General features: G+C 45.6%; 1 protein-coding gene across 1 annotated transcript in view; it reads right to left on the bottom strand.

Moving 5' to 3' along the window:
• ATP2C2 (ATPase, Ca++ transporting, type 2C, member 2) overlaps positions 1-12,699 on the bottom strand; it is a 28,221-nt gene that overhangs the window by 11,661 nt on the left and 3,861 nt on the right. Inside the window, exons 2-13 of the mRNA XM_009076928.1 lie at positions 9,935-10,045; positions 8,770-8,886; positions 6,951-7,040; positions 6,835-6,870; positions 6,681-6,742; positions 5,488-5,596; positions 5,262-5,411; positions 4,813-4,881; positions 3,723-3,798; positions 3,421-3,487; positions 2,083-2,207; positions 43-140 (exon numbers count right to left, since the gene is read on the bottom strand). Coding sequence (XP_009075176.1) covers positions 43-140; positions 2,083-2,207; positions 3,421-3,487; positions 3,723-3,798; positions 4,813-4,881; positions 5,262-5,411; positions 5,488-5,596; positions 6,681-6,742; positions 6,835-6,870; positions 6,951-7,040; positions 8,770-8,886; positions 9,935-10,045 — 1,110 coding nt within the window. The remainder of the gene's footprint in view (positions 1-42; positions 141-2,082; positions 2,208-3,420; positions 3,488-3,722; positions 3,799-4,812; positions 4,882-5,261; positions 5,412-5,487; positions 5,597-6,680; positions 6,743-6,834; positions 6,871-6,950; positions 7,041-8,769; positions 8,887-9,934; positions 10,046-12,699) is intronic.

The raw sequence follows: 12,699 nt of genomic DNA, 5'->3' as shown, positions 1-12,699 counted from the left end.
TGAATTTCAGCAGAAAATTGTGAATTAGCACCTCATGCATACCTCTGCCTGGAATCCATCTGAGGTCACCAGCTGAGTCACCGTCATCTCGTTGGCAGTGAGAGTACCTGTCTTATCTGAGCAGATGACATTGCAGCAACCTGATGCAGGAAAGTTTTGAATCAGAACCAAGAAATAATGCAGCCCAACAATGAGATTCAGAAGAGGAGACCAAGTTTCTTTAATGTTATTTAAACTGCATGGATGAGAAAAGGGAGGACAGAGCAAGAAATGGATGAGTTTTCTAACAGGGTGTATAAGAAAAGGATTTGTGTGTCTATGAGGGCATTGTGCACATAATTTGGGTGTGAGATGTGGTGGGAGACATCTAAAGAGGGTCACACTGATTTGAGCATCATATAGTGGGCAATCAGAGAGTACTGATTCCCAGAGAGCTGCTCAATGTTTCTAAGCTGCAATATCACACAACAGAATAGCTGTTATGTTCCAAAAAGGCACATCAAATTCCCTCTGCCACATGCTTACACAGAGAGGCCATTTAACCCTTGCTGCTTTAAATCAGGAATAGCAGCCCTTCCCTGGGTTACCAAGGGACTGTGACAGTAGATAGGTTAAAGACTGTTACAAAGACTACTTAAAGATCCACAACTAAGAGCAGGATCTGCCCCACTCAGGGTGTTTCGTGCCAACCCTGCTTCAGTAAAGCACATTTTTTTCCAGGGCTCACTTACAGAATACCGCAAGAGTAAATTAGCAGAGCCACCACGTTCCAGCCAGTTTCCACTCCCAAGAAGGGGAAAAATGACTTTAATCCAAAACAGAATCAAATTCCAGCTCCCCTGTGAGTCTGAATATGTTCCCTGGCTCTGGAGATGACCACAGTGCTCAGGCACAGACCCATGAGCTCAATGACCTCCAGGAAAAAGCCTTGAGAGAATAAAGCAGGTTGGACTGCAATTAAATTAATCACAGTTTTGAAGGATTTGCAAAGAGCAAAGATATCACCTCCAATGCTTCATTTTTAATTACTGACAATCAGACAAGAAGAACTGTTTTTCTCCTTTTCAGAAATTTAACAGACATGGCATGATCAGTGTGTGGGTGAGCACAGGTTTGCCTGTGCTTGCACTGCCCTGCAGAGCACCAGGGCACCTGGCAGTTCCACCTCTTTGGGTGCAGCCCTACCAGAACAGAGGTAGCTGTTGGAGGGAAAGCTGTTCCACAGATCCTGTGTCAGGGCAGATACAATAAAATAAGGGTGATAAGATTCCTTAACTGTAGAACAAACAAGGGCAGTTCAAACAATAGCAGCATTTCCAAAGAAGACAGATTTTACCTGAAGGGTCTGGCTAGTGCAGCAGATATTTGGGAGTGCATGGGCTGTGCTTGGCATTTAGTGAGCATTTATTGAGTGGTTCTAAATAGACACCATGTCTTCTCCTTCATAGACCTGCTACACTGACCCAGGTCAGAGCTGCAAAGCCTGGAACACAGCCACCTGGGAGTAAGGGCTGGAAGATAAAGGGAGGTGGACGAATGATTTCATTCCAGTTCATTCTGCCCTGAAGTTTTGAGGATGGGCTGGACAACTTCTCAAGGTTCCCTCTGTCCCTGCTCTCCATGACTCTGTGGGTATCAGGGAGATGGCCACACAGGCTGCAGAAGGATAAATGGATTTATGCTGCCAGGCTGGACTTGGAGGGGCTGTGACACTGGAGAAATGGCCAGGATGGATCTGCAGGATGATCCCACAGCATGGGGAGGAAGGAGAAACAAATCCTTTCAACACAAGCAGGGAATGTATGTCTGCAGAGGGGCTCAGCTCCCTGTGGACCAATACCATAGGTTGGGTTGCGCCATTCCAAGCACCAACCTGTGCTCATATCACTAAAATAAGGGAAAAGGGTGAGAAACAGAGGGTAGAAAAGACATTTAAGTCAGAGCGGGTTGCTCTGTCCCAGTAAGCACATTCCAAACTCACTTTTGAATCAGACCAAGGCTTGTGTAACAGCCCATGGCTGTCCAGCTCAGACTTTGGAGCCTGGCAGATGACCAAGCTGCGTGGGCCCTTTGCAGCCTTACCTAAGGTTTCTACTATGGGCAGCTTCTTCACAATCACCTTTTTCTTGGCCATCCGAAGGACTCCCAGCACCAGTGTGACAGTGACCACGATGGGAAGGCCCTCAGGGATGGCAGCCACTGCCAGGCTGGGGACAGCAGAGACACAGCAGCTTCAACACAGGAGTCAAGCAACAAGTACCAACCAAAACGTGCCAAAGGAACATTCCCCTGGGGTGAGTTTTCCTGAGTGGCTGAATAGGAACACACAGTGCTAACCCACTGGGACTTCTGGCACACTATAAATCCAAAGGCAGGATATTTATCCAACCCTTCAACCTTTTCCTGGATTATTTTGATGGAGCAATTATTTTTCTTCTTTACATTGCCAAAGAGCATTAATTTCTGGCTAAGTAGGGATTTAGGGGTTGGATTTCAGTTCATTTATTTAACTTTCTGAGGATGGAATTTGAATATTCCTTGGCATCACAGTTCACACGTTAGCTACTGGCTCCAGGCCACATGAAGCCACTCATCTCCTCTCTTACCCCACTATGGAGGGACAGAACCAGCTCCCCAGACATCCCCACACTCAATTGGAGCAACACCAAAACCTGCACCACCTGACAGGCTGGAAAATTCCAGCCACAATCTGTATATTAGATATTCCTTGGGAAACTGTGAATGCTTCCAGGTATGTGCAAAATGTAATCAAGGAGAGCTTTCAAAAGCATAGGCTGCTCTCCAAAACTCAGGATTAACCACTGTTCTTTGCCACCACATCCCCCTGGGAGACAGGAAGGTGACACAGAGCCACTCTGGCTTCTCTGTTGTCTCCTCATCCAGGGTTCTGTCTTTATTTCCATAGAATATTTCTTCAACAATTGATTTTAAAGCCATGACAACACCAAGTAACAGGTTTTATGGGCACTACTGAAAGCACATGGTTTATGATGTTTGATTAAGAGGTTGTGCATGCTTTTTTATGCTGCATGAACTGTGCATTCCTATCTTTGAACGTAAATCCAGTAAGAACAGCAAAGAGTAATATTTGCTGTTGCTACACTCCCACTAAATTCATAGCACAGATAGGAAAGGGCTTTGACAGTGGGATGAGGTAGAGATGCTAGTGAAGATTTTCAAAATACAAATTTCCAAGAGTAAATAAACCCTTAGACTTGTTTTTGTACTCCTAAGCTCTGTTTTATGCTCATATTAATTTCACCAGTGCAAGAGCAACATGTATTTATGATGGGCCTTTACACAAGTTCTGTTTTGTGGAATGTCCGTTTTTTTGAACAGGGAATTTCCTGGGACATGTTTCATTAGAAATCAAAGAGAAAGGTGCTCTCCAGTCCTCACCTGACTCCAATGGTGAACATACTGAGGAGATGTTTCCCTTGTAACCAGCCAATGAGCATTATCAAACCTGGTAGAGGAAAAACATCCAATCAAAACCACTTAAATTCATAAATCTCTACCCTGCTTTAGCTGCTGATGGAGAACTAAAAATGCAATGAGGTACCCAAATCACTCCTTCAGAGGTGTCTCTGCCTGCACCCCCAAAGTCCAGGCAATCCACACCAACAAGTAGTTTTGGAAAAGCAGCTCTGGAACACAGAGAGATTCCAAACATGCCATTGTGAGCATTGTGTCCCACTCACCAATTATGCCAAAGGAGAACAGAGTGAGCTGCTTCCCCAGCCTGTCCATGCTTTTCTGGAGAGGTGTTTTGGGAGTCTGGAAAAAGTAGAGAATATCTGGTTTACTTTGCTTGTTATGTGGGATGAGAAGATTCTTGCCAGCCCAGAACAACTGACCCACACTGTCCAGGTTATCATTACTGTGGTCCCTGCAGTCACATAGTGCTTACCCCTCCCCAAACCCTCAACAGGGTCAGTTGGGCACAGATTGTCCTGTAGGGAATGAGTCACTGCCTCAGTGCTCTCAAGACAGGCAAAAAAAGGGGGAGAAGAGATGAATTACATCAGTTTACAGCTGGGGAGCAAAGGCAGAGATAGACTAAGGGCTAAATCTGGAAAGGACCCTAGTGATTGAGTCCAGGACTAGCTAATGTGTACAAAACCTCTGGGACAGGGATAAAAAGTCTGGACCTTATCTCCAGAGTCTGTGCTCTCCTCTCTGGGCCAGGGTCAGTCTGTCCATGACCTGGCAGACCTTTGTCCTCCATCAAGGCAGCTCAGAGCAACCCCAAGCAGACCTGTAGGATGGACCCTGGGGGGTGATAGAATTTGGGAAGGTCTGAGTTTCAGACCAAGGAGGGTACCAGACCTGAGTTCCTGTTCTGCAACAGCATTTCTAAGCACTGCAGATGCATCACAGCAGCTCACGGAATGGCTGCTTCTGCTTTCCTGGGATTTCTTGTGTAAATGGATTAAGAGTTCTAGACTCTCATCTGCGTTAGCTGAGTGATCTGACCCATGAAATTTGGGCACGTGTAGAAGGAAAAAACTTACATACCTACTGGAAAGTATGTGTGTGAAATAGAAAAAGGAAGGCAACATGGTGTTTAGGTGACTATGAGGTCAGATAATTATCACAAGTCTGGATTTAAAAGTGTAAGTCCTTCTTATAACCTTCTCTTTCAGATGCAACACTTTGGTGTCCCTCAGTCACACAGGCATTTTGTAGCAGAAAGAAAACTGAACCTAGTTCATTAACTCTTCAGACTGCTCCTACTCAAAAACTTTCTTTCAGGACATGCAGTATTTCCACAGACAGAGAATGTGTTACCTCTTCAGCTTGCATCATTTTGAACACCTCTCCAAACTGGGAATTTTCACCTGTGCCAATAACTACTCCCTGGAAAAAATAGAAAGAGTTGGAGTTGAAAAAATCTAGAGAATCATAGAATTCCAGAATGGCTTGGGTTGAAAGGGACCTTAAAGCTCATCTCATTCCACCCCACCTGCCATGGGCAGGGACACCTTCCACTAGCCCAGGTTGCTCCAAGCCCTGTCCAACTTGGCCTGGAACACTCCCAGGGATGGAGCAGCCACAGCTTCTCTTGGCAGCATATGCCAGTGCCTCAATACCTCACAGGGAAGAATTTCTTTCTACTATCTAGTCTAACCCCGCCCTCTGTCAGCCTAAAGTCACTCCCCTTCCCCTGTCACTCCATGCCCTCAGCAAAAGAATATGTAGCTAATGTCAAGGAAAAGCTCAATGATGTCAGGACTCACTTTTCCCTTCCCATATCGCACCAGGGTCCCCATGAAAACAACATTGCTCAGTGTGGTTATGTCTCCAGCTTCCTGCATGACACTGTCAGTCTTGTTGCAAGGCTCAGCTTCTCCAGTAAAGCTGGATTCATCCACCAGCAGATCTGTAACCTAATTAAAAACACACATTTCTGGCAGTGTTATGACAAGGAATTTCCAAACCAAGTTATTTTATAGCTGTATTTACCTCTATCAGCCTGAGGTCTGCAGGAACCCTGTCACCTACAGACAGGTAGATGATATCTCCAGGCACCAGCTCTCGTGCTAGAAGATGCTGCAGTTTTCCTTCCCTTAGGCTACATGAGGCAGATGGGAAAAAAATGAAAGGAAACCAGGTAGTGAGGTTTTTTTTCCTTCTCCAGGCTTGAGAATGTGACTGGCAAGAAAGCAAGAGGCCTTGCCCCAAAGAGCTTCCAATATAAATAAGAACATAAAATCTTCATGCTGATGAGAGAGGATTATGTTCAGTTTGGGCTCAGTCTTAATTCATACACACATGGGCAGGTTAGGGATGATTTCAGCAATAAGTGACTTAAACAATATTTATACAGTAGATAGGAGTGACAAGGTGTGCCTTCATGCTTTAAATAATGAAATGCAGGTCCTTTAACCTAAAAGAAGCTTTTTAGAACTAGAATTACTGCTAGCATTCCACTATTGCATCCCAAGTACAGCCTTCCCAGTGGTGTCATAAGTAAATAAAGAACCAGTGGTTGGGTTTATAAGCTCCAAACTGGGGTGAACTTTGGACCAGAGGAAAACCCCAGAGCTCCTTGGCAGGGCAAGGCTTCCCTGAGCCTCACGGTGTGTTTTTGTTGGCTGTGACAAAACCGATTTGCAAAGACATAAAGGGGAAAAACATTTCCTGTAATTTAAAGCGTTGATAGCAAACATCAAAGCCATCAGGGAAGCAGCATCTGATACAGCCTGCAGCTGCTCCACAGCCTGTGGCATGGCATGTGCCCCACAGGTATGTATGGCAATAGGCAGGATAGGAACCCCAGCTCAGCCCATGTGTACCTCCACTCATAGGCTGCTTTGTGCCAATCTTGCAGGGATAAAACTACCCTAAAGCCACAAAAAAATACACAGGTGAGGTTAGTCCTGCTTGAGGAGTCAGTGACACACAGGGGCTGCAGGGACTGTTAGGAGTGGAATGTTGCTTGGGACCCTCCTATCTCCCAGCATTTATTTAGTACCACTGGGTGCCTACTTAGTGATTTCATCCCTTTCCCTGTGACTTACAGCTGCACTCACACACACTGCCACCCCTTCAGGGTTCTTATTCTATGCACAGCAGCCTGAAGTAATTTTCCTACCAGGTTGGTCTTGTCCTCATAACCCCATCCCTGCTAACCCCCTGCAGCAGGCAAGTCTCACCAGTTGCACTCGGGGGGCACCAGCTTGGTAAGTTCTTCCAGAGACTTTTCTGAGCGATATTCCTTTGAAATCAGAAAGGAGAAGAAAGCCAAGTTTCAGGAGAGGGCTTGCTCATGCCAGCCCTGGCCACAGACCCAAGCTCTGGATAACCTACCTGGATGAAGGCCACGGTGACCACGATGAGCACTGCCTGTGAACAAAGAGGTGTTAGAGGTGTGGGGACACAGCTCAGAGAGCCAAGGGCTGGGGGGCAGGAGAGGTCCCACCTACCATGGTGATGCTTGCTGCATCCTCATATTCCTTTGTGATGACACTTACTAAAGCTGAGGCCAACAGCAGCAGAATGAGGGGGTTTTTGAACTGAAAAAAAAGAAATTACAATATGAAATTAAATATGGAGGAGCTGAAGCTGAGCTGGCTGCAGCAGCCCCATCAGAAAGGATTTGATGTGTGGTTTTGCTGCAGGGACTCTCCTCTCTTGTGCCAGCAGCACCACTCTGCCTGGATAGAGGTGCAGCACCTGTGGTTGGGCTGCTGCAGATCCTGCCCCCATACAGCTGATGGGTGGCTTTGACCACCAGCAGGACAAGGCTCACACCAAAAGCCATGAGCTTCCTTGCTTTTCCCCTTTATGCAAAGGCAGTGCTCCCCTTTGCAGACACACAGCACAGGGCTGACTCCAAAAGCTCCTTGGATGCATAATAAGTACAAACAAAAACTTTATTGTCTTTTTAGAATTTGAAACCAGAAATCCTCTTTTTTTTTTTTTTCTTCTCTTTAATTAATCTGCTCAACTCTTCACTGGGCCAAGGGCTGTTGGAGTCAGAGCCTCACTTTTTTCACTTTTAAATACAGTTTTTAAGAACTTTTGTGCTACCTGAGGCAGTTGCTCATTTAGCTAATGTGGGAATTAACAGAAAGGAATTAAATAGGTAAAGATAAAGTTGCCTTTTGGGGTGACAGATGTGTAGGGATGCTCTGTAGAAAAGCCAGAGTTTAAATTTATTCTTGATAAAGCCAGAGGTGAAAGTCTCTTCTCTTTAGAGAACTGGGGTGAAGGGGAATAGCAGCTGGAAAAAGCCACAGCAAATATCTGCTGAGAGGCAATGCTCAAGTGCAGGGTGTGAATGGTGTGGGACTGCAGCAACTCTTCCAGAGACACCAACAGGTTGCAGGAAGATCAAAGATGCACCAAAGACTTCTTTTGGTGTCCCTGTAGGAGAAACTCTGAGGCTGAGCAGAAAAAAACCCCACCATCTCACTTTTAATTAGGAATAAAAGACTCCTTGAAGAGACTTAGTGATGGTTACCAAGAGCTTAAAGAATATCAGTGCTATAGAAAAGAGTGATAACATTTCAAAGCAACTCAAATCCTCATGATTGAACTAAGCAAGAAGAAAATCATCCAAATTGCTGGTATAAAATCAAACCCAAAAAAAGACTCTTATATTTAGTTAAAAGCTCTAAAGGAAGGGGAAACATGCATTAAGTACTAATGAGAAATAGTTCATAAAAGCAAAACTCGAGGATAACTCAGCTAGGGAAGGACAAGATAGCAAATACCACCTTCTGCTTGGGTTCATGGACCTTCACAGCATGTGGCACCTTGTATGAATGATTCTGCCACTGATGGATCACTAACAGAGACACTAACAGTCCCCTGAGCTCCACAACTGTCTCTTTGCTGGAGGTTCAGGGCTTTCCCTTGCTGGAACAGCTGAAATGAGAGCAGCTTTCAGCTGCTACTGGTTCTCCTCAAACCTTTCATGATTTTATCACTTGCCTTAAAGGGAATAAATATGCTCCAGCAATCAGAGCACTGATCTACAGCTTTTGATTTGTGGGCTGTGGGGAGATAAAAAGGTTTATTTCTATGTGAAGATGTTATCATCACACTCAGTGACGCTGCATCCAAACCTCACAATGGTTTTCCTGGAGAACAGACAGTTTCTGAGTCCAGGGCACAGTCTGTTCCAAGGCTGAATCCGTGGAAGTACAAATCCTGAATATTTCCATGCAGAGACACACTCAGGGCAATCCAGCCAGGAAGTTTTGGCAGGAAATGAGAATCTGTGCAGAAAATTCTTACCTGGTCTAGATATTTCTTCCATATTGGCTCTGTGTTCTCTACTGAAAACTCATTCCAGCCGTGTTTCACCCTGCGCTGGAGCACGGAAAAGGCAGAGAGTCCAGTCTCTAAGTCAACCTAGGGGAGAAAAAAACACCAAACCCAACCCAATATTACATATTGTAGAGTAGTTAGAGGAAACCTATTAAAGCAAAGTTGTGTTAAGCCCCTGTAAACGGAGTGCAATCATAGAGTGGCAGGTTAATGGTTGGACTTAATGATTTTAGAGGTCTCCTTCAACCTTGATGATTCTATGATTCAATTTTATGACTGGGCAAGATGTTCATGGCTCAGTCCCCCCCCAAATAATAAATCTGTGCACTGTTTTTCTGTTTAGGTATTTATTTTTGTTAAACTATAAAACTTTGCCTTCAGCCATCACAGAAATCCATAAAGGAAGAACAAGTTAATTAAAAAATATCTGTATTTCCACAAGGGAGACACCATACAATGAATGACAAATTAGAAAGCTAGAATAGTAAAGGAAAGAAATTATTTCTGGTTTCAATGTATATTTAAGGAAAAAATAAAAATTCACTGAAAAAAATTAAAGAGAGCGAATGAAGAGGCGATAAGATCTATTTTCTCTGGATGAAAAGAAATAGAAAGGTCAGACACCAAGATATAACTAAGCATTATAGTTTTCTTGGGTCATGGGGACTTAGCCTTTCTAAAATTCCATCTGTTTTTTTGATCTATGGGGTTAAGTGGGAGTGACAACATCAGCTTGTTTCGTTTCCCAAGGGCAAACTCCTGTGCAGACAAGGTGACTGGTGTTTCCCCCTGAGCCCTGGGGTCCAAGCTGTGCAGCCCATGCCAGAGCCTCTCCTCAGCCTCAGCAGGGCCCTGCCAGTGCTTCATTTTCCAGGCTGGACAAGGGAACTCTTTCACCCACAGCCCCATTCCCTTCAGTGAAACCCTTCCCCAGGACAAAACCAAGGCCAAATGCCCACTCCGACCCTTAAGACCAACCATGGTGAGGATTCGTCCCACAAAAAGCCAGAGGAATTAGGCACCCCTGGAGTTTGCATGTGACACCAAAGACCAATTTTGCTGCCTGTTCCCTTCCCAAATCAGATCACACAGGCTGCATCCCACGTTCACAGAGACCTGCACAAATCCTTACCTTTAGAGCTCTTGCCAAGTCTTCCTTCTGGCACTTACAGGCTTCTTTTGGGGGTAGAACTGACACCTCCTTCTCCTGCTCAATTATTTTCAGCTCACACTCCTCATGGGTCTGAGTAAACAAGATAAAGCAATCATTAGGTGAGAGCACAGTTGATGAAAGCATTTCAGCACCTCTTTGCTCCTTCCCTTAATCCCATTCCCTTCCCTCACCTTACCAGCTGTGTGGCTGCAGTTAGCTACAACCCTTCCCAAATCACAGTGCTTTATGCCAGCCACTAATTAAACCTGATTACAGCCTCAAAGCCAGGTGCACATTCTTGTAGTGGAGAAAAGGAGTTAGGTTACCAAAAAGAGAAGCATGTGCTGGTGCCAGGCTGTGCTGTGTGAGGTATCCTGCCCAAGATGAGCATTTTTCCATGCCAGTGTCACACAGCCCATTGCACACTTGATGTTCAGGGCAAGGAAAACACCTTTTTCCTTCTAAAAGACATAAAAAATGAACCAAAAATGTGAGCTAGAAACATCTCTGAGCCAGGGGGAGGAGCAAAATCTCCTCTCCCATCTCCATGGCTGTTTTGCTCCACTGATGGCTCTGCAAACATCTCTGAGCCAGACAAATCCACCCAGGCAGCCCAAGCTCTCAGCATCCAGGGGCTCAGCACTCCAACCCCTCTTCTCTTTCAAAATCCCTCGGTTTCTTTGTTAAAATGCACTTTCCAAAGCAGCAGCATTCCCTGAAACCTCATCCAGACCCATGACAGAGGCAGTGTGTGACCACTACTGCAGGGTAACTATGGAGAGGGAGAAATCTCACCCTTCCCAAGGGACATGAATTCTATTCCCATTTACCTCCATTCATAAAGCACAAGAGTGTGTGCTCATTAAGAAAGGGATTTCCAGAGACAGTGGTACTTTGCCCTGGCACAGCTCAGCTCCAAGGCCAGCCAGGAGGAATTTGGCACTGGCTCCCTGCTGCCAGCACCCTGGGGGGTTTGCTGGGGGAAGCATTCAGGTCTGGCTCATCAGTACCTGAGCAAGGGTTTGGAGGACTTCAGGGGTGCCTGCAGTGGTATTTGGAGAATTAGCCTTTCTATGAACATTCAGGAGGTTTCTAGGAACATCCAGTGCTTTGCAATCTAATGCTTGAGATAAATGGAGCAAATCTCCTTGGCTCTTCTGCTGGCACATGGAATTGGTTTCTGTCTTATTCTGGAGAGCTCATAGCAGATAAGCTAGGAGCATCTCTAAGCCCTGCTCCTTCAAAAACTTTAGCCACATCCATCTGTTGCAGTCCCCTTTTTATGGTCATTTCCTGACCCACAGCTCAGCTGACAACATGAGGTTATCAGCATCACCTGCTCCCAGCAGAAACATACAGGACACTGCTGTGGCCCCGTGGTCTGGCCAGGGCTCATTTAGAAGCCATTTTGCCCCAAGAACAACATGCCTTTCCAAAACCCCAGCAATATACCCTAGATTTCCAAGGACTTTCCTACTGCCATGTTTCCCTCATACTGGTGACCACATTGTGCCCAAAGCAGCTGCAGTATCACTCTCCACTGTTTTGAGCCATATTAGCACTGGATACCAACCTTATTTCAACATCTCCATATAGAGACCTCCCTAGAAGGGACAACAAAATTCCTTCCATGTTTAAAACTTATGATTTATATCCCTATTTGTGTGTCCTGGTTGTGCAAATTCATCAGTTCCCTGTAACTTTGTTGACATCCAGACATTACAAGCCCAAGAGCCATTTGTGTGTCTAAGGAGATGGAAGGACTTTCTGGGAAGAAAACACAAGGCTGTCATGGATAGACACATCTTTGCATTCGTTACCAACCCGATTAACACAGTTCCTCCAGGCTCCTCTGTGCTGCAGGTGACACACACAGGTATCAAGGTACAGCCTTGCCTTGAAGGAATTTAAATTTTAATTAAAGCAGCTGGAGGGCAGGAAGAGACCCTGACACGAGGACAACATGCCTGCATTCCCCAGAGCCAGCAGGGGAAGCAGGGCCCAGCTCCATCACTAATATTTACCTTCAAATAGGTGTGGAGGAAATGAATGATAAAAGCTGTGGATGTGCCAGAGACATCCGTGGTTTTACTAGAAACAGTGGCAGCTCCCTGCTCCTGACAGCCAGAGGCTGTTGTGAAAGGAACAGCTTTACCGGGATGAGTCAACGTACACCTGTTAGTGATTTTCCCAGATGAACAGTTCCAGCAATACACAGGTTGGAAGGGCATCAGTGGGGCCCCATTTCCCTCCTCCTCTGCAACATGCTGCCAGTGCAGAGCCCCTTGGCCCCTAATCACATCCCACCCCATGGATGTTGGGCACCAGGCAGTGACCTGAGCAAACCTTTTCATGAACAAACCTCTTCTTGAGCACTACTTGCTTTTCTATTTACATTGAAAAGCAGATATGGGCTATGCACGTTAGACTTTTGCATTTATAACCTTCACCCTTCAGGCACAAGAGTGCATGACTCCATACAGCAGGGCAGGAAGAAGTAACCGAAAGGTAATTATCAGTTTATCTATTGATTTTCAAGATCAGAGGATGCTGGAGGCTGTGAAGAGCAGCTGGTGGTGGCTGGGAGTCACCTCGGAGCTACCTGTGCATCCCTCAGCCTGAAACAATCCATCAATTGTCATGCCAAGCAGCCCACATGGGAGGAAGGGAGCATGGGGCTTTCTGCAGAGCACACAGCACTTTTTGTGTACTCTGGCAAACAGCCCAAAAGATCAGTTCTCGGG

This window comes from Acanthisitta chloris, unplaced genomic scaffold (genome assembly GCF_000695815.1).
Source record: "Acanthisitta chloris isolate BGI_N310 unplaced genomic scaffold, ASM69581v1 scaffold2866, whole genome shotgun sequence".
In the NCBI taxonomy this organism is placed as follows: Eukaryota; Metazoa; Chordata; class Aves; order Passeriformes; family Acanthisittidae; genus Acanthisitta; species Acanthisitta chloris.
Note: the sequence above shows the minus strand (reverse complement) of the source record. Positions and strands in the feature narration are given on the sequence as shown.